The 19940-nt window shown below is 38.2% G+C and overlaps 1 protein-coding gene across 1 annotated transcript in view; it reads right to left on the reverse strand.

Moving 5' to 3' along the window:
- Window positions 1-338: 338 nt before the first annotated feature.
- LOC132127248 (clathrin heavy chain 1-like) overlaps window positions 339-19940 on the reverse strand; it is a 38635-nt gene continuing 19033 nt past the window's right edge. Inside the window, exons 7-31 of the mRNA XM_059539027.1 lie at window positions 15168-15365; window positions 14830-15030; window positions 13836-13988; window positions 13626-13748; window positions 13352-13489; window positions 13104-13268; window positions 12828-13008; window positions 10317-10480; window positions 8199-8324; window positions 7980-8122; window positions 7379-7613; window positions 7149-7271; window positions 6730-6875; window positions 6388-6571; window positions 6082-6274; window positions 5833-5990; window positions 4944-5216; window positions 4694-4861; window positions 4297-4446; window positions 3521-3652; window positions 3311-3421; window positions 3040-3210; window positions 2727-2948; window positions 1715-1790; window positions 339-1613 (exon numbers count right to left, since the gene is read on the reverse strand). Coding sequence (XP_059395010.1) covers window positions 1477-1613; window positions 1715-1790; window positions 2727-2948; window positions 3040-3210; window positions 3311-3421; window positions 3521-3652; window positions 4297-4446; window positions 4694-4861; window positions 4944-5216; window positions 5833-5990; window positions 6082-6274; window positions 6388-6571; window positions 6730-6875; window positions 7149-7271; window positions 7379-7613; window positions 7980-8122; window positions 8199-8324; window positions 10317-10480; window positions 12828-13008; window positions 13104-13268; window positions 13352-13489; window positions 13626-13748; window positions 13836-13988; window positions 14830-15030; window positions 15168-15365 — 4071 coding nt within the window. The 3' untranslated portion in view covers window positions 339-1476. The remainder of the gene's footprint in view (window positions 1614-1714; window positions 1791-2726; window positions 2949-3039; window positions 3211-3310; window positions 3422-3520; window positions 3653-4296; window positions 4447-4693; window positions 4862-4943; window positions 5217-5832; window positions 5991-6081; window positions 6275-6387; window positions 6572-6729; window positions 6876-7148; window positions 7272-7378; window positions 7614-7979; window positions 8123-8198; window positions 8325-10316; window positions 10481-12827; window positions 13009-13103; window positions 13269-13351; window positions 13490-13625; window positions 13749-13835; window positions 13989-14829; window positions 15031-15167; window positions 15366-19940) is intronic.

Below are 19940 nucleotides of genomic sequence, written 5' to 3' on the forward strand. Positions count from 1 at the left end.
ACTTGGCAATTAAAGAGTTAAAATCTTGGATTTTTTTGAAAACATTTGGTAGTTTTGATCAGGACTGAAGTTGATTAACATATTTATGCAAAAAAAAAAAAGAAAAAAAAAAATATGAATCTGATACATTTTTACAGCAGTTTAATTGAGTGGATGTTTTCATCCCGAACATACCGAAAGGGTAGTGAATTTGAACAATCCACAAGGGTTATTTACACGAGTGATTTTCCCACCGTAGAGCTTCATTTATGTTCTAAATGTCTGAATCTGTCCAGTGAGTATCAAGGGGGAGAAATTACAAAGTGTATTGGGAAGAAAAAATACATGGCACATGAAGCTATGCTTAGACCAGATTTTTCTTGACAAACAAGAAGCCTTTATTTATATGATAATCTGTGGGGGGGGGGAAAAATCTCATTCTCTTTGTGCACAATCAGGTAATAACAATATACGTTTATGATTTATCTGAACTCAGGACACACAGGGAGTTAGTTTAATCTTCGTTCTTAAACCATTTGTGATTTCACTTCTTTACAAATAAAGGGTAAACTGAGTTTAGGAATAACTGGCAGGATAAACTGGCTTTCTAGTCTCACTTCGGTGCCGTACAGTGACCTAAACATCACAACAACCAGCACACACACATACGCACACGTACACACTGCAGCACAGAGAAGTAAGGTTAGTAAAACACAAACAGGTGTGGAGAGCCGCATATATATTTATATATATTCAAATGGATGGTCCCACACAATGAGTACGGGTTACTGCACAACAATAGTTCGTTTTTCATATGGAAAACAAAAATTGGAGAACCTAAATATGTCAGGGAAAAGGTCTGAAGTTGCCATATGAATGCATGTTTATGCATTTAAAATAACCTTTTTTATATATTTCGAGAGCTACGCACCTCCATTGAATTACTGGTATTGAGTAGTGTTTGTTTGTGGAGGCAGTAATTGTACGTTTTTTTTTCTTCTCCGTTTTATTTTCTTTCCTGGAATATACAATATTAAATGCTGACAGACTGAAGTTGTTCACACACACCAAAATTACACATTAGATGTTTTTCTCTGACTACGGAGTGCAAATCAGATTTTGTTTTGTCATTTTAATCAAGCGGACTTGCTTCTTCCACAACTCTCCTCATTGTAGACACCATTCCCCTTTTATTGACAGATAAAACTGACAGGAAATTAAATCTAGTAAGTATCTGGAATGTGAAAATTATTCTTGATGAAATCTTTGACAGTATAGAAATAAAGTCCTTCATGATGGTATAAAGAAAACACGATAAACAAAAACGATCGTTTTAAAAAAGGTAAAGTAAAAGAATAACATTTGCTCAAATCCCCCGTCGTAAGCACAAAGTGGTAGAGTCGGACTGGTGGAGGATTGAGGGAGAGAGATCCATAGGGGTGCTGGACCGACCCAAGCGGCAGCTGGAAGAGGGGCGAGCGGGAAATGGGGAGGTCCTTACATGCCGTAACCAAAACCCGGCTGTGCCTGAGGAGCCTGGGGGTAGCCAGGCGCTGCTGTGTACCCATAGCCATAAGCCTGCTGCGGGGGGACAGGCACACTGGGACCTGCTGTCAGCATGAGCTGGGGCGTGCCTGAGGAATGAGAGAGATTAAAAAAAAAAAAGTTTTACAAATATTTATTTTATTTAAAAAAACATCAATCCTAGTCCATTGTCTTTGCTTCACTGTTTTACCATAAACAATGGGTTGAGTCTCTGTGGCCTGCTCCTCTTCTTTCCTTAAGGATTCAGAGGTCTCCAGCTTGTCCACCTAAACACATGAGAAAAAGGAGTTTTCAGTCCGTATATATGATAATTGTGCGGAGGACTAAGAATGCCTCTTAAAATAATCATGGTTTTATTCATTAAAATTCAGAAAATACAATAGTGTAAATACAAATATAATTATACTAATGTGTATTAATCATATCTATGTTAATGTACAAATGTTAATCACTTCAAATTGACAGATATTAAAAATGATAATTTATGGTTAAAATGTAAAACATTCTTAGTTTTATATTCAAGTTAATATATTGATAATTGATGTCTTATGATATCAATTATAATTATTTGAAATTACTTGTACTGTTACTATATGTAAATTCTAATGGACTTTTCAAATGGACTTATTTCAAACTATTTATTTGATTAATTTTAGTAAGTTATCTGTGACTTTTTAAGTTAGTTTTCTGATAACTCATGTCTTCATTTTATGCTCAACTGAAGTATGTGAATGTTAAATCACATTTCAAAGTGAAAATATATTTTTTTAAATGTTAGCACAAGTGTTTTCATGTTTTTATTTTTAATATATTGAAAAACTACGTCTTCTTTTAATTATATATAATAATTTAATTATAACATGATTATACTAACATTTATACTAATGTCATTTACAATGTTAATAAATAAAAAATTTGTATTTACTATTATAATAAATACTATTAATAAAATAATCAATTATCAATATGTGTTATACTGAAAATCATAATTATTTAATAAAAATTACACAAATACAATTCACTGTATGTAAATGTTACTTTTCAGCTAAAAAAAGTGTAAATAATTTAATTCAACCTTCAAACGTTAGTCAAAGGTCATTGTTTTGAAATAACTCACAATAAGTAAGCTTCATTTTTTTTAAGTGCCATTTCTAGTCCTCCATACATTTGTTCCTCATTTCAGAGTATCAGGCCATCCTTACCTTGCTGAGGTATTCCCTCATCACCTGGATGAAGTAAGGCATGGCAAAGTCCATGATGTTGTGCCTCCACGCCGTCTCCAGCACCACATCAGGCCTGAGCAGGTCGTAGCAGGTGAAGAGGCAGGAGGCGAAACACTCCTTCTTATCTTCCTGAAGAAACCACTGCAGCAGCTCCTCGGCTAGTTCTATGTCCTTCGACTCTGACGCATACTGCATTGCATCCTGGGTAGAAGAACATGCATGGTTGTCAGGAATCAGCTCAACTATATTTACAAATAGCATGACTAGACAATAACCCCATCATCCACCTCACCTTGTAGAGTTTGTCTTTCTTACACAGCTCCACACTCTGCTTCCATCGGTTGTTGCCCTTGAAGAGGTAAGCAGCGATTCTCCTGAACTCGATCAGTTCGTGTTTCTCCAGACGCTGGGCCAGTGTGATGTTGTCAAAGTTATCGTATGCATCTATAGATGTCCTGAGTGCCTGCGGACAGGACAATTGAACAGATGATGAGGCGGCGAACAAGAGCTACTGTAAAAAGTTTTGTTTTTCTGAAAAATACTTGTTTACACTGCTGTTGTACCTGATAGTCTTCCTCTGAGATGAAAAGGTTGTTAAGTGCTTCATTGACAGACTTGTTGTTGTGGTTTTGTACTGACCGCAGATAAGGCTTGATGAGAGGAAGCTGCTTAACCTGAAGAAACAAAAAAAGTCATTTTAGCTGATGTTAAACGAACATGAAGTTGAAAGGCTCACCACACAGGCAAGGTAGCCTTGTGTTTGCTTTCCATACCTTGCTGAAGAAGCTGACGGCACGAGAGTGATCCAGTCTTGGGGAAAGAACTATGAGCAGGTCGTTCAGTAACAAAGGCTTGAACTCCAGATAAAACTGGACTGCTTTGTAGTACAGTTCCACGTTGGCCACCTAAACAAAACAAGAAATACAAGAATCACTGTCATTTAATTCATTTTCTGGCATTGTCATTAATGTTTATATACTATTATATTGTTTATTAATATTTATAATTGATTAAGATTTTAATAAGATCAGTATTCATTTTCAGTTGAAAGTTATTTCATGTACTCTGGTCATTTTTCAGCTTAAATTTATTTTATTGCGTTTAGTTTCCAAAGTAATATTTCTCATGTTTGTTTTTCCATTTAAAAATGATTCCCTTTTAATTTTTAAATGTATATATTGATAATTAATGTCCTAATTTGATTTTGTATATTTATACTAATAATTAATAATAATTCTAATTATATCAATCATTATTATATATTTAAATTTATACTTATACTGTGTTATATATATATATATGTTATATATATATATATATATATATATATATATATATATATATATAAATCGTTTTCTAATCAACAAAAATATATAAATGTAAATTTAGAAATTGTTCAGATCATGTTTATATTTTATTCTTGCTTTATTTCTGTTAACAAAGATTGACTGTTGTAGAAAACAATAGCAACACTGTAAAAGAAGTTTAAACTCAAAAGAAGTTCATTGGAAGTGTATTTATCCACACAGGAAAAGCAGTTGAACTTTACCTTGGTGATGATGTCCTTGAACTGTCCCTCTTTCCAGGCATCTGTGGGATGGCTCATCATGGTGATGATGGCGTTGTCGTATTCTTCATACTTGTCGTAGAGGAAAACAAGCTCAGCCCACAGGTGAGCCTGCTCTGCAGCCCTCAGGACCTGATAAAGGAAAAAAAAAAAGAAAAGTAGTCAAGAAGTGAAGGAGACAGACTTTGTAACATCTGTGCATTGCAGATGATGATACTAAGATCATTTCTTTGGAGAATATCAGATTACATGATGAATTTAATTATAGCTGGAGGGGGATGATGGAAGAAGAAAACTCCTGCTGTTTAACAGAACTGAGCGAAGGACATTTAAAAACAGAGAAGTGTTACAAACAATCATCTTTAGCAGCGCTGTGTACCTTTGGGATGTTGACTCTGGACCAGAACAGTTCCAGGTGTTCCCTCATCTTCTGTGGTTTGAATTTAGAGTAGAGTATGGCCAGCTCTGTGAACATGCCCATGTGAGCGCGCTCCAACCCCAGTGCCGCCTCCAGCAAGGTGATCAGCTCCTCGAAGTAGCCACGGTCCTATAAAGAGCATTTTATAACCATATAATTCAATTCCTTTTTTTAGTTAGTTGCAGAATCTTCTTGGAGGATCACAACTTGCCTGGTAATAGTTGATGAGCTCTTCTAGTTCATCTGCATGAACCACGATGTGAAGGCCGCATATCTGAGCCAATCTGAACTCATTCCCATCCACACAAGCGAAGCACACCTCCTTCCACGTGCGAGTGCTGTTAGCCTTGCGGGCACCGTCCACGGCTGCTTGATACTCTCCCAAGTGGACCAGGGTAGAAGCCAAGCGGCCGAAGTTAGAGACGTTATTGTATAGAAGTTTGGCCGCCTCGTACATTTTCTCGTCATAGCAGCGATCTCCAACCTGTGAGTAATAATGAATAAACAGTGTTATATAACATATTTTTCTTGTACTTGTAACTTGTATAATAAAGTACTCTTAATATCCAAGTGTTGTAACGGGTAACTAAAACTATATGAAACTGTTGATAAAATAAAAAATAAATGTTTTTGAAAAATAAAGCGGAAATAATATAAAATACAAATATTAAGATCATTTTTTTTTTATTAAATTAGATTGTTAATGTACTAAAATTACTAAAACTGAAATACATAAACATTTATATTTTTATATTTTATATATATATATATATATATATATATATTTTTTTTTTAATATTTATATTTATATATTTATATATATATATACACACACACACACACACACACACAGTTATATAATATTAACAATTATTAAATAATTGTTAATAAAATAATTTTGCTGAAATAAAATTATAAAAATGAAAGCTAAATAAAAATACCAAATGTAAGTGAATTGAAAGTAGAATATTAATACAACTTGAATGAATGAATAATTTATAAATAATATAACTTCAAAATTCTAATACATACTATAACAGGATTTTTATAATACTATAATAAATATGTTAAAACACATTAAAAACACAATTGTGCATGACCTGCTGGATGTGTGCATTATTTGGTCCATTTATAAACTCCTCCAGTTCAGCGAGACGGTTGGTTTTGGCCAGTGCGAAGATCAGCTCTGTCTCCACGTATGACTCTCTGGCCTTCTTTCTGGCCATCTGCAGAAACTTCACCAGGTCCTCCCAGTTACCTGAGCCAGGAAATAGGGTTGTGAATACAGAATCAGAGGAAAAATGTCCTGAAATACAATCATTTATTATCTAGAACTGAAGAGGACGTACCATTTTGGGAAGAGACCTGAACCACCTCCATGTAAGCTGAGGGGTCATCAGCCTTGATATAGGAGTCAATGGACTCTTTGACGAGACCCTTTTGCAGCTGAGCCTTAGCCAGCTGGCTCCACACTGCAGGTTCATTACAGCGCTCTGCAAACTCATAAGCCCGGTCCAGATTACCGATGTGCTCGATCAGAACCTGAGGAGGACAGGAAACATCAGCTCTTTCCTTATCTGCTCTTCAGTAAATCACTTCAGCAAGCCTACACTTGAAAAAGAAGGCTACTGAAAGTATGGCTCAAACACACATACCTGCACTGCAGAGGTGTTGACATCAAACTTCCTGAAGATAGCAAAGGCCTCTTCGAAAAGCTCGCTGCTGATGGCGATGTTGGCGATGTCTGGGGCATCATAGTTGTCCAGGCGGTTGATGTATTCCATGACGCGGGTCCGGTCTGCTTTGATGGCTGTTAGGATGAGCAGGTTCTGCAGGTTTCTAGGAGCAAGATGAAGATTGGACTTGTATTAAACTTTATTAAATTGCGTTAAAAGGTTGCACAAGACTGTCTGGGCAAGGAATTTCATGTCCATAAAACACACAAAAATGGCCTGTTCCAAACGTTCATATGTTGGAATATTTTTGGGCTTATGCACCTGTGTTCACTAAAGACCGAGTTGTCCAGGACGATCTTTTCCAGCAGCTCAATGAGTTCATTGGGCAGGTCAGCAGTCATGAAGGCCTTCACTGTGACGGACACCTCCTCTGGGTCCTGAGTCTCTGACAGGGCTGTCTGCACCACCTAAAAACACAAACAACAACTTGATATTCAAAAAAAAAAATACTGCAGGAAGGTCAAAAGGGAATAAGAGATTTTAAGACATATATTATTCATAAATAAAACTTCTGAAATTTCTTGCATGCCAATTATAATCCAATGCTTTCAAGTGTTGATAACACTCATCTATTTCACCCAATATTAATGTGAAATGAATAAAACCTAAACATGCACTTTCAATTCCTCTATGATCCATGTTTGTGTATGGTGAGAGATGAATGTAACACATATGTGTACCTGGTCAATAAGGGGTCTCCTGTAGGGGTTGGTCTCCAAAAGCACGCTGGCCCAAAGCTCTGGGTCTCTGCGGCGCACCAGGTAACGAGATAAACTCTTAAACAGCGAGTTCTCATTGCAAACCTGTAAAGAAAAATAAAAGTTACAAATGTTATGCTTTATATTGTTGTTGGTTGCTCTAAACTTGGTATGTAAAAGCTTAAAACTTATTTCTGGACAAGAATACTAACGTTGATGAGCTCCTGGTCACACTGTCCTCTCTCATAGGCCACACAGGCCAGGTGAGGGTCTCTTTTCTCGCAGTATTTCCCCACCACGCGGCTGTCGTAGTATGGGTTTTCCCGCAAGAAGCGTTCTGGGTGGTTATTGCTGTCAATGTAGATCTTGGCCAGGGCATTGTGGGTAGCTGGCTCCTCACAGCCCTCGTGGATACGAGACTCCAGCCATGGCAACAACAGCTTCAGTCTGCCGGAGAAAGACATTTAAAACTCAACCTATCTAAAGCAGTTTATGTTTAATTAACTTTTATGTTTTTCCAAAATATGTCACCCCCCCCCCCCCCCCTTCACAAAATAGCATATTGCAACTGCTAGAGCTGTTGTTAAACAATCAGAACAGCTACTGCTGTCCTCGTTCTTTGTTTACTTGTGCAATCAAAGTTTCATCTGGAAACTCTCATGATGTACACAAACAAATGATTAAACATCACCTAAAATAAACAGAAGCATCCTGTAGTAGTTTTGAATCCAAGACAGCATAACATCACCGTCTCAAGTGCTTTGTTTTGATAACTTCTGCTTCGATATTGACTTTTGGATGCAAAGTTTATACCTGTTTCTCTTCTCCACTTCTGCCACCAGCTCATCGGTGGAAAACTGGCCCCGCACAACCAGGATCAAGTTTTTGATGACGTCCTCGGAGCAGTCAACATCCAGGAGCCCTCCAATCACCACAGGCAGACGACTTGGGTTCACCTATTTATACACAAATATTCGTTTACTATTTGTTTGACTACAGAGGCTATGTGAGCAGTAAGTAAAGGTTACTCACCTTTTGCACGTAGATTTCGATGTACTTCTGCAGGTTGTTTCTGTACAAGTAGAGTACAAGATCATGGACAAAGTCGAAGCGATCGCACACAATAATGAGAGGCAGCTGGTCGGTGAGTTTAGCTTCCTGTCGGTCAAACGTCAGGGAAATGAGAAGATAACGTCAGATGTCAGACACAGAAGTCAATTGTTCATAATAGTCAAAACAAGTTCTATAAAAATCTAACAAATAATTCGTAATTTAAAGATATGACAAGCAATAAAAAAAAAAATTAACCATGACAAGTTATAAACATGATTCGAGGATAACGGAGTAGTCCAAAAAATATGATTTTTGAAGAATTGTGTGGTTAGTGGTTAAAAGAAGGTCTATAACTGAAAACAAGGCTTGAATCATGTCAAACTTTGAGGTGGCAGGACTGCTCCCCCTGCTGGCTAAAACATTTTAAACTTCTTTTGCCACAGAGTACAGTTTACAACACATACAGGATTAATGAACTGGGATTGTACATTTCACTCCAAAAAAATGCCGCAAATCAACCTCCACAACCTTCAACACATTAAGCGTGTCTACCGATATTTAAAGAGGCTGAACATTTGCAGTGAAGCCTTAAACAAGACTATATTAAACTTGGAACACGTCTCAAAATCATTCCACAAAACTTGGCTTTCTGGATCCACCCTTTGAAGCTGGCAGAGTCCAACAGAGAAGTCAACTTTATAAGGTCTGACTATGGTGGAATAGATTCTGAAAAAGACCCAAGGCTTCCATTTCTGCAGAACATGGTCACCACAAATCAACCACAGCCAAACACACATCAACACACTACCACAAAACCACAAACTCAATCTCAGCCCGGTCACTCGCTACGTTTTCAAGTTCAGGCCAAGAGAGGGTTGTTCCCAGCAGTCAATGCTTTTCGAAAACCTCCCTGTATGTGCATCGCACACACCAATCCCAGTATTAATCCTTCAACTGACCACTAGGAGAAAAAGAAGGGATGACAAAAGAGAAGGGAATAAAGTAAAGGGAGTCTTGTAGTACTTAGGGTTAATTTACCTGATACAAGTCCTGAGCATCCCATAAGTACAGGGTAAAGCACAGGAGATAACAACAGCCACCATCAGGATAAAAAGAGTGAGATCAACTACCTAAAACTAGAAATCCTAAATGGAGAGCCTGATCTAAATGGGGATCATTTGTTAATAGAAAGAAAGAATACAACCTGTATTGGACTTCTCCCCAAACTTCCAGGATGTTAAATTATTCTTAAATCCTTATTCTTAAATTAAAATTTTCTGTATTTTATTTTCTCTATATATTTATTTTCAATTATTTCATTTCATTTTATTACTATTATTATTTATTCTATTTTCACAGTAAAACCATCCAATGGATGTAAACCAGGTCAGGGTTCTGGAGGGTTAAGAAGCAGAAATCTGAAGCTGGTATATTTGTTGAAACACTTCACTGAATTGTTCAGTAAAAACAGTTTATTATTTGAGCTGGAGAATTTTCAAATTCAAAAGTTCAAATGCAAGCTAGATTAAATTGATTATTACTTTTTAAATATAGTTACGATTCGCTACAAGAGGCCTTTGTTCACCTCCCTGAGCCATGTAAGACACTTCTTTTTATGGATGGGCGCTTTTTATTTCACTTCTTTAGGACTGATGCACTGCAACACCTTCTGAGTGCCATTAAACAGCTTGAAAGATCAAAGACCATTTTTAATATAACTCCGACTTGATTTGTCTGAAAGAAGAAAGTCATATACTCCTTTGATGACTTGAGCGCGAGTAATTTATGGGCTAATTTTCATTTTTGGGTGAACTAACCCTTTAAACCCAGAATATTCCTTATCATAAAATGACAAGGATCAAACAGACATTTCTGTTTAAAAATTTTTACAATTTTGCCCGCTTAGATATGAAATTACAAAAGGCTTGCATGTAAATGATAAAAGACAGATCCGTAGAAGAGAACAAAACAGGAAATGTAATGAGGAAAAAAGATGGAAAGAGTTTTAACAGATGAGAAACTAGAGAATATAATGTGCTTTTTGTGGTCAGCTATGGATCATTTCGAGGGGTTTTGCTGACAGAGTCTTGGCAGTACCTTGAGAAAGTTCTTGACACGTTCAGGGTCATAGCAGTTGCTTTCCCGACAGATCCGCTCCACCTCTTTGATTTGGCCCGTCTTGCATGCGGCCTGGATGTATTTGAAATGCACCTCTGAGTCCTGGCTGAAGTTCACAATCGAGCCAAGGAAGTAGAACAGACCTGCATCCAGCAAAGAACAAAAAATGACGCTTGACTGTTACTGGACAGATGTCTGATTGTGGTTACGGTTTGATCTACATGTTTCGTATATGCAGATTTTATGTGATACTTTAATGGGATTTTTGTTCTTTTAAAATATTTTATGTTCCACAGAGGAAAGTCAAACGGGTTTGGGATGACATGAGGGTGAGTAAATGATGAAAGGGTGCACAAACCCTTTAAATTACTGATTAGGCCGCTACATTTGCATGAGCATTGCGTTTCCAGTACATTTTGCTTCTTGGTGTCATATGAAAAGCCTGAGGGATTGTGGGTGGCCGCAGGCCCTGTGCCACTGCCTCCTCTGATTGCCAAACCTTTTGTCCTACTTAGCCCAGAACGGAAGGCTACATGCTGCTCCACACACAGAACAGAGCCATTATACGGCCAAGATACCAGTCAAATTGTGTCTGCACTATGAAAGGCAAACAGCAGAGTGACCACGAGTGTTTACGTACAAGTTTAAATACACTCAAGAGTGACTTTCTAGCAGTGCCTGCCAACAGAATTCTTAAGCCTGCCAGATATATCAGAAGAAACTACATGGGCAATGTATACTCTAAGTGGGATTCATATGCAGGAAAAATGTGTTTATCTAGCCCCGTTTTATTGTGTTTGAATGTACTTTATGAACTTTACAGTTGTTCGTGATTAATGGATAAGGTTATTGGTTTTAGCTAACAAGTTTGTTTATCAGTTCTTTAAATCACTTAACAGATTTTCTTCTAAAAAAATAAACTTTTCATATTCCCTGATATTTCCAGGTTGTCCCATGTCAGTGTTTGAACTTTCCAGAGACACCAGGTTAATAAATCATAATAGTGTTGTCAAAAGACCCAGTACTTCGATACCAAGTTGGTACTAAAAATTTTTTAATGTAACGGTACCAGGTTTCTTTAAGTACCGGTGGTACCGAGGTCCCGTTCAAACCCGGTTCAGCGCTATGATTTCCGCGAAGCAGAAAACGAGGACGGAATCTCAAAATCCAGTCATGAAAATGAAACTTACATTTTAATATGGACAGTCACGGAATTTGTCAAAGTTAGCAAAAATTAATCAAATCAAATCTCCATATGGACCAGTATCTGTAAATGTTAAGCCGCAAAAGTTGTTTGAAATATGAATCCGTGTTCTGCGCGTCTCTGTGTGAATGAATGAATGGCAGAGACGTGCGGGTTTGTTTACTACATAGACTGAAGCGCATGACGCTTGCATTAATTTCAGCACCTGAGCTTCAGAGTTCTCTCTCCATCAAGCGATCTGAACTTTTCAGTTCATCTCAATGGACGCACAGCGCACCTGATGCTCTGTAAACTCTTTGTGAAGGCGCACGACTCACCGTCACTTTACTGATAGCGCTGTTTCTCACACATGCAAAGAGAGAGAGAGCGAGAGTCTTACCACGCTGAATCAACATGCTATATGTAAACTATTCTTTGTTGTCTTCTCCAGTCAAAATAATGGAGTTCATTTAGAATTATTCATATTTATTTTCGAACAAGCAGAAGACATACCGGTTTCTCCGGTAGTGGGCGGAGCTAATGCGCAAATGTCAATTTCATTGGCTGGCGCTGATCTCTTACCATCCCTGTTTTGATTTCAGCAAATCATTTTGACCGAACGCAGACAAGGTGATTCTTAAGGTGATCAATTCATAGTGCATTGTATATACGTTAGTATGATAGTAGAATTAGTAGTTGTATTATCTTTTAATAATAATTAATATGATCTATTACTATTTTTTTACAGAAACCCTCAATGACCAAAAATATCTTAAGCAACACCACCAGTCTTAAGTTCAGTTAAAATGACAAATATGCATTCATTAGGCCTAAAAGTACATTTTTACATGAAGGCATTGTGCTAGAAATATTACTACTATTTAGTCAAATGTATGTGATACTGCTACTGTTGAAAAAATGTATAAAACTTTATTTTTTAAAGAAATAAATCACAATATTTCTTCCATGTTTTAATTTAAATAGCAAATCCCCTTTATTTACCAAAAATAAAATGTGTTTAAATTTCATAAATTAAAAGACAAATTAAATTTGGGTGAAACTTGTTTACTGTTTTTCATAATTATATAACTTGTAGAAAAACTTTAAACACAATTGTAAGTAAGTATAAAGAATGGCATTGGTTTTATTTTTTGTGCTAAAAAGTTATTTTTTAATTAGCATATTTTTGTGTTTTGCTTTGGTACCGAAATTGGTACAGAGAACCGTGGATTTTCACTGGTATCGGTACCGAATACTGAAATTTTGGTACCGTGACAACAATAAATCATAAGGAATCTAGTTCTTACCCTCAAAACTCTTGAAAGACTCGAAAAGCTCAGTGAGGGACTGGGTAGTCAGCTGTTCGTGATACTTAGAGGCCACCTGGACACAGATCTGAAGGTTCTGCCTTATGTTAGCAGACAGCATGGCTCTTAGACACTCCAGAGAGTCCTCCACTGACAGAGCGCCAAAAAAGTTCACCAGCCACTGCAGACATTAACAGAGTGCAAACCGAAGAGAGGCCGAATGAAAAAGAAGGTCACACTTCAATTCAGTATAATGAAAAAGAACTTGCTGGGTACCTCCGGGTTGAGCAGGTGTGTGTGTACGACAGCTCGTTTGATGTCGTACAGGTCGGTATAGTGCTCTAAAGCTCTCTGCAGAAGCCCGGCCTTCTCACACAGCTGGGCAATGTGGGCACGATCATAGTTAGTGAACATCTGATTTCCTAGGATGGCATCAGCAACCTGCAGGAGACCATTTTGCTTGAAGACTGTCGAACACACTGACAATAAATGTATCTAGATACTTTTCGGTGTGGAGTGTGTACCTGTGGTGCATGCATCAGGTTCATTTCCAGCAGACGGGTCTGCAGTGGACCTTCTGATGGGCGGTTGTTTTTCAGAGCATCCAAGAGGAAGGACGTGCACTGCTGAACCAGGTTATACTCCATAAACACATCAACGATCTGGGAGAAAAACACATTTTTAAGTGAACGTCTTTCAGAGCTCCTTAAATGAGTCTTAACAAACAGCCTTTGGGTCACATGGTTTCTCTCTAAATCATTTGAAATCTTTCTTCTCCTATCCTCCTCTGTTCCTGACCTGTGTGATGTCAGCCAGCGGTTCCTCATCCTGAACGAGCATCTGAGCAAACTGCAGACCCTGATCCGGACTGATCCGCATCACGTTCCTCAGCAGAAAGATCCAGTCTGGAGTGTAGCCCACCTATAAACACCAAATGGAGTATTAGTATGTCTATTTTAATTAATTCAATACTTTTTAAACTTCAAATTGACTGATCAGTCATCATACCTTTTTGGCATACAGGACAATCTTGGGGAACTGGCCGGTTTCTGCAAAACACTGAATGACTTTGTTGGGTACGTTGGCCCTCAGGTAGACACTAAGAGCGAGAGTGGGGTCCACAGACTTCACCAAGTCGCCCAACTCCTCTGAGCATTCAAGCTGAAGAGAAACAACAGAAATTTACCATTAAGGTTAAATACAATTTAAGAATGTGGTGTGAATTCAAAGTCACTGGATTCTTAAAAACCGGATCTTTTGACAAAAAAAGCGTGCCACTACTCGTCTTCAGAGAGCATCACATGATCCATTAGAAACCATTCTAATTTACTGATTTGTGGTTCAGATAACATTTATCATCATCATCATCATCATCATCAATGATAAGAAGCAGTTGTGTTGAAGCACTGGAAACATCATTTTTATTTCATTATCTAATGAATAGATTGGTAAAAATCATTTATTTCAACTATAAATCAATTGTAACATTATGATTTTTTTTTACTGTTATTTCTGGTCAATTTAATGCATCCTTGCAGAATTAAAAAAATTTTTTTTTTATATATAAGTCGAGAGCTATAACTTGTTGAGGCTATGAAAAAGAACATTTTATTTCAGTTATTTTAAGTGCAGATTGTAAAAAAGACTGGAATGAAACCCTTTCCTCTGTGCTTTAGAAGGAAAAAAAACCCAAACACCCCTTGTCCCGGCATAACAAACACATGACATCACATCTAAAGCAAACATCTTAGATAACAGACATACACATTCCCACACAAACAGAGGTGTTCTCACAATCCACACAGACTTTGTCACAAAAATATGGAGGCATTCTTTCTGTTTATGGGGGGAAAAAAGGCATGTGAAGAGCACACCCTGTTCCCTGAGCCTCTTTCACACACACACACACACACACACACACACACACGCGCATACAGAGGAAAAGGCTCTTGTGGGTGTGTGTGTGGAGATAACCATCTCCCCTGCGACCTCTTCCAAATACCTTGTCCTCCTTCAGCCATTTCTCCAGAAGCTGTTTGCGGCCCTGCTGAAGGACGGGTCTGCACAGCTCCAGAGACTCAAACTTGTTGAGCTGGCCCTGGTCCAGCAGGATCCCGAAATACTGCAGGAGCGGGGACGTCTGGCCGGGCTGAGCCGGGACGCCCTGGAACCGACGGATGGTGTCAGGAGTGCGCAGGATACCCTGAGATAAACAAGAAGTGAAGAGAAGTATTATATAATAACCTAAACTGTTTACTATAATAATAAATTATTTAATTTAATTAAATTTACAATGTTATTATTAAATATCATATTGCTAAAATATTCAGCCCTACTCACCTTAGGTGCATTTGCGGCCACTTTAGCAGCCTCGGAGTAGTTTCCTGCAGCAAAGAGGGTGTTAAACTTGCGGCCAAACAGCTCCTCGGCTCCTGCCAGATTATTCCGGACCGCCATCCGTAAAGCCAGGTCTGGATTCTGCAGCACATTGGTGATGTACTGGATGATGTTCTCCTCCTCAACACACACTGACAACACCTACGAAACGCACACACACAAAATGGAGTAATAAAGTTTAAGATTTATGTTTGCAATTTGTCATTTACCTTCAGACTGATGAAAAGGATGCTCAGACAAAATGAGAAATTTAATCTTAAAAATCTTAAAATCTTAAAAAGAGGAGAATGAACAACTTTAACACACAAACAGTGAGCTTTTTGAATTAAAAATCCTCACTCTCCATTGTAAACAAACAGTGTTCTTGATCATCTCTCTCAGATCTTGGTCAGAGTATTTTGGTTCAAACAAGTAGGGCTGTGCATAAAGTTCCATGTCATCCTCTTTCACACTGAAATCATCATCCATTGCAACTTTTACATTGTGAGCTTTAGACGTTGGTACCACTGGCGAAGGTCTGCACATGAGTCCTCACTCTCCATTGTGTGCCCACACATACATTATTATGTGATAAAGTTGTGAGCAAGCTGCGAACTGTAGGCCATTAAGATCACTCATGAATGCTTTTGCTTTATACTTTCACTTTCGATATTCACATTCACACGTAGCCTACTCTACTACGGAGCAGCACTACTTACCACACATTTCACAAGATTAGATGTTTGTCAGTGGTGCTCAAGATGTGCAAATCATTTACCATCATCCCATCAGTCATCTCTCCTTACCTCTCTGTTTACAGGTATCTCAAATTAGAATGTCGTGGAAAAGTTCATTTATAGATACTAATATTACTACTAATAATGGTAAAAATGTTCTCATTGATTGCTCAATGGTTTAAATGTCTTTTCTCAATTTTTTTCTTCTGAGATTTAAAGTAATTTAGCATCTTCACAGGAAGGAGGTGCAAATAGGAAATTCCCTTAGTAGTTTTCTTGGTCACCCTGCATAAAAGCAGCTGGAACATCCATCACATAGCACAAGTGATCTGATATATAATATTAAGGACCCTTAATGAGAAAACGTAACGCCTCGTATCAGCTAACATGCTCACACTGAAGCTAAGGTTCATACTAATGCTTGTCTCTAGTATGTAACATGATCAGATGCAGGAATGCAGTGGGACGTACAATGTGTCCCCTTTCAGCCTTTCAAAATATCACAGCTTTGACCAAACAGCTTGTATCTTTATTTCCAATAAAATGGTACTAATGAGGAATTATGGTCCAGCCAAGAGGGATTTGAGAGATGCTTAAAATCTGGCCAAGAAACACAAGCTAAAGCTGCCAAAGCCCATCAAAGCACAACGTTCTGCAATATTTCTCTGGATGTACAGTACATACTGAAGCCTGGAAGGATGATTTTTTTTTTAGCTACTAGATGGACACACTGACATCCACAAACCAATAAAACAGATTTAGGATGCTTTAACACATACTTAACTTGTGTGAACATGGATTACACTAGACAAATGAGGCCAGTTTATTATAAACAACCAAGATTAAAATGTTTTCCCCCAGTCTGGGACTATTTTAACTGCTTGCGAACAAAAGACATTTCTGTACATTTCTGTTTGTACGCTACTGTGTGTTCTACATCGTAATCAGCAGGTCAAAGTCACAGGCTTTATTCTGCATGGATGAACATCACTCTCTGCTTAAACCCGCCCGTCCCACCCCCAACAATATGGGTCAGATCGCCTAGAGATGGAGGAAGGCAGAGACACAGGAGTAAAAATAGAGCAGATCATTGTGTCTATCAGCTTTCCTCCACAAAGTGGCAGTGAGAGAGAAAGAAAAGGAGAGGCCAAGTGAACGGGAGATAATATTTGCATGTATATGTGTGTGTGTGTGTGTGTGATAGACAGACAGAAGCTGCAGTGGTCCAGGGGGGAAGGACCCTGCACTGACGTCAATAAAAGCCCAAGGCCTGAGGAGATGATGATAGTAATAATGAGTCACTCCTGATGAGGACCCCAAACAACACAAACATCTGCACAGAGCACATCCCACTATGTGTTATCAGTCGGACAAGATAATACCCATCCCAGTTTCTAAAAAAAGAAAAGAAAAAAGTATAATAATAATAAATAATGCTATATGATATTTGACGGACCCAATATCGTAATGTAGTGATTACTTTAATTTCTGGCACTATGGCATTTGGATGGATGACAGCGAGTTAATAAGACGCTATAGATTAGATCGTGCAGGGATCATGTTTGTGACTGATCTTATTAGAGACGTGCTAACATCTCCGACACAGCGCAGAAATGCCATAGCACCAGAAATTTAAGTAATCACTACATTACGATATTTGGCAACTGGGAAAATGCAACAATGTAATAGTGATTATTTGGGTCTGTCACAACCTTCTGTAAGCAGAGTGATCACACAAACAATTACAGCACTTTCAGAACATCTTATTGTGTTGGAGTTCATTTCGTTTCAACTGGACATTCCCACCTTGCAGGCTCAAAAAACTGCATTTATGAATATAGCAGGCTTATAGGTGCGCACAAGCAGGGGGAATGAACCGTTAATAGTTTGTGCTATACGCTTCCATGTCTGCTTCTTGTCCCTTGCTGCGACACCCCACCCGAATTTTCATTTAAGAATGGCCTTGTGTTCATCCACTAACTGGGCTAACAGTAAACACTGTTCCTCTGTCCAGTTTGGCTTTCTCGCCCTTCTTGGTTTTGATTCCATGTTTGATTTAAACCATTAAAACCAACATTCAAACCACCACTTAAATAGGACAGCAATCACTGTAATTGGAAAGATTGGAACAATTTTTATCATTCTAAGCCAATCAAATACCTTATAGGAAATTAAAAGCATGGTAAATAAAAAAAGGATTTATATAAACCCACATATAATGTGTGTGTGTGTATGTGTGTGTGTGTGAGAGAGAACGGTCAAATAGGAAAGATTGCGCATGTAAATTCAAAGTGAGAATTAGAATAGACCCTATACTTAAAATCACTCTTTTTTTCTCCTTCTTGGACAACCAACCAATCACAGTCATCAAAAGATTGTGTAACACATAGCAACGGGGTCAACCCCGCCTCCTCACTAAGATGAAAGTTTTTGTCTTTTCCTTACTCAGTTGCTCTCAGATCGGTCCCGAATCACTCTTAAGCTAAGACTCCTACGTAAAAGTTTTTAAGCTAAATTAAGTTTTCTGAGAGGATTCTTAGAATCTTTATGAATACGGTCCCAGACATTTAACGTATTGAGAGTCATGTTACAGCAGTATAGTAGGCCTGATCAAAGAAAAAAGGTAGAGCAAAGTGTGATGTCACAGAAGCTGATGATGCATTCTGCCTACGTGCACTGTGATTGGCAGTCAGGCTCTGTCTCGGTTAATGTGAAAGAATTTAGGACGCCAGTCAATGCCTCCCACGGCAAGATCACATGATAACTGACACTTTTTCTCTCTCTCAGTCCGTCTCCCTCTTGCAGCTATTTTCAGTGAAGGCTCCCTCTCAAGGTCACTCCGCTCACGAGTGCAGACGCAGCTGGTTAGAACCTGACTTTTCATCACCCACCAGTGCTGACTGGTGCAGAGGACAGGAAGATGGAGAATGCCAGTGCGAGCAGGGGAAACAGTGACAGGAACAGAGATCTGCATTCCTATTCCTTTTCCTTTACCTTTATTCCTTTAAACTTAAATAAATCATATTCAGACATGACATTTATTCTAACACCAATCCGTCCAGAATATCTGAGATCTTACTACCACCATTTAAAATAACAGAAACTTATCATAACCCAATTACGTAATGCTCTACAAAATGAAACTAAAACACACATAACCCTACAGACATCAATGCATTAACGCTATGCCTATCACCTTTGTGATGTTCTGTATGGCACTGTTGGTTGACCGAGTTGGAGGTTCTGTATTATTGACATAGGAAACAGTGCTCTTCAGGTTCAGCGTGACACAGTTTGGATTGGCTTTCTGTCACGCACTAAATAATTCAAGACTTTCTCTGGCATGACTGGAAAATTATTTACGCACTCGCGGGATCCATTAACAAGCTCATAATGGAGAATTGTGAACAGAGAGATCCAGCAGACAGGAGCGTCAGCTCACCTGAGATACTGAACACCTGTTTATTTAAACCATTCTGAGATGCATGTATCCCGTTTGGACATTATTTTTGCATCATGATGTTTCTACTGACCATGGTGGTCTTGATCTCCAAGTTCAAGTGGAGATTTCAGGATGAGAAATTCTGAGGAAAAGCTATTCTGAGAGGAAATGAAAAAGATGAACCATGCAGAGGGAGGATGGGTGGTTTCCATGTCTCAGTAAGACGAGGGTATTAAATGTTCTGCCTCTGGAGTAATCAGCTGAAATGTGTTGTGTCCTCCTTAAATTACCTCTAACAGAACGTAGATCCCACCGAACACACACATATAGAGCTCTGGCTTGCAGGATCAATGTGACACAGCTGCTAAAAATTTGAAAAACTGACACTCATTACAGCAGAAGCATGTCTTTTTTTTTTTTTAAAGAGTTAATACACTTTCTCCTAACCCTGCTTAATGTACAGAGACAACTATAAGTAAACCACTTGAAGGTTGATTTACCTGTAAATTGTAAACATTGTGGCACTTTTATCATTGCTTAGTTTAATTGACATGTCGT

This window comes from Carassius carassius, chromosome 45 (genome assembly GCF_963082965.1).
Source record: "Carassius carassius chromosome 45, fCarCar2.1, whole genome shotgun sequence".
Taxonomy (NCBI): Eukaryota; Metazoa; Chordata; class Actinopteri; order Cypriniformes; family Cyprinidae; genus Carassius; species Carassius carassius.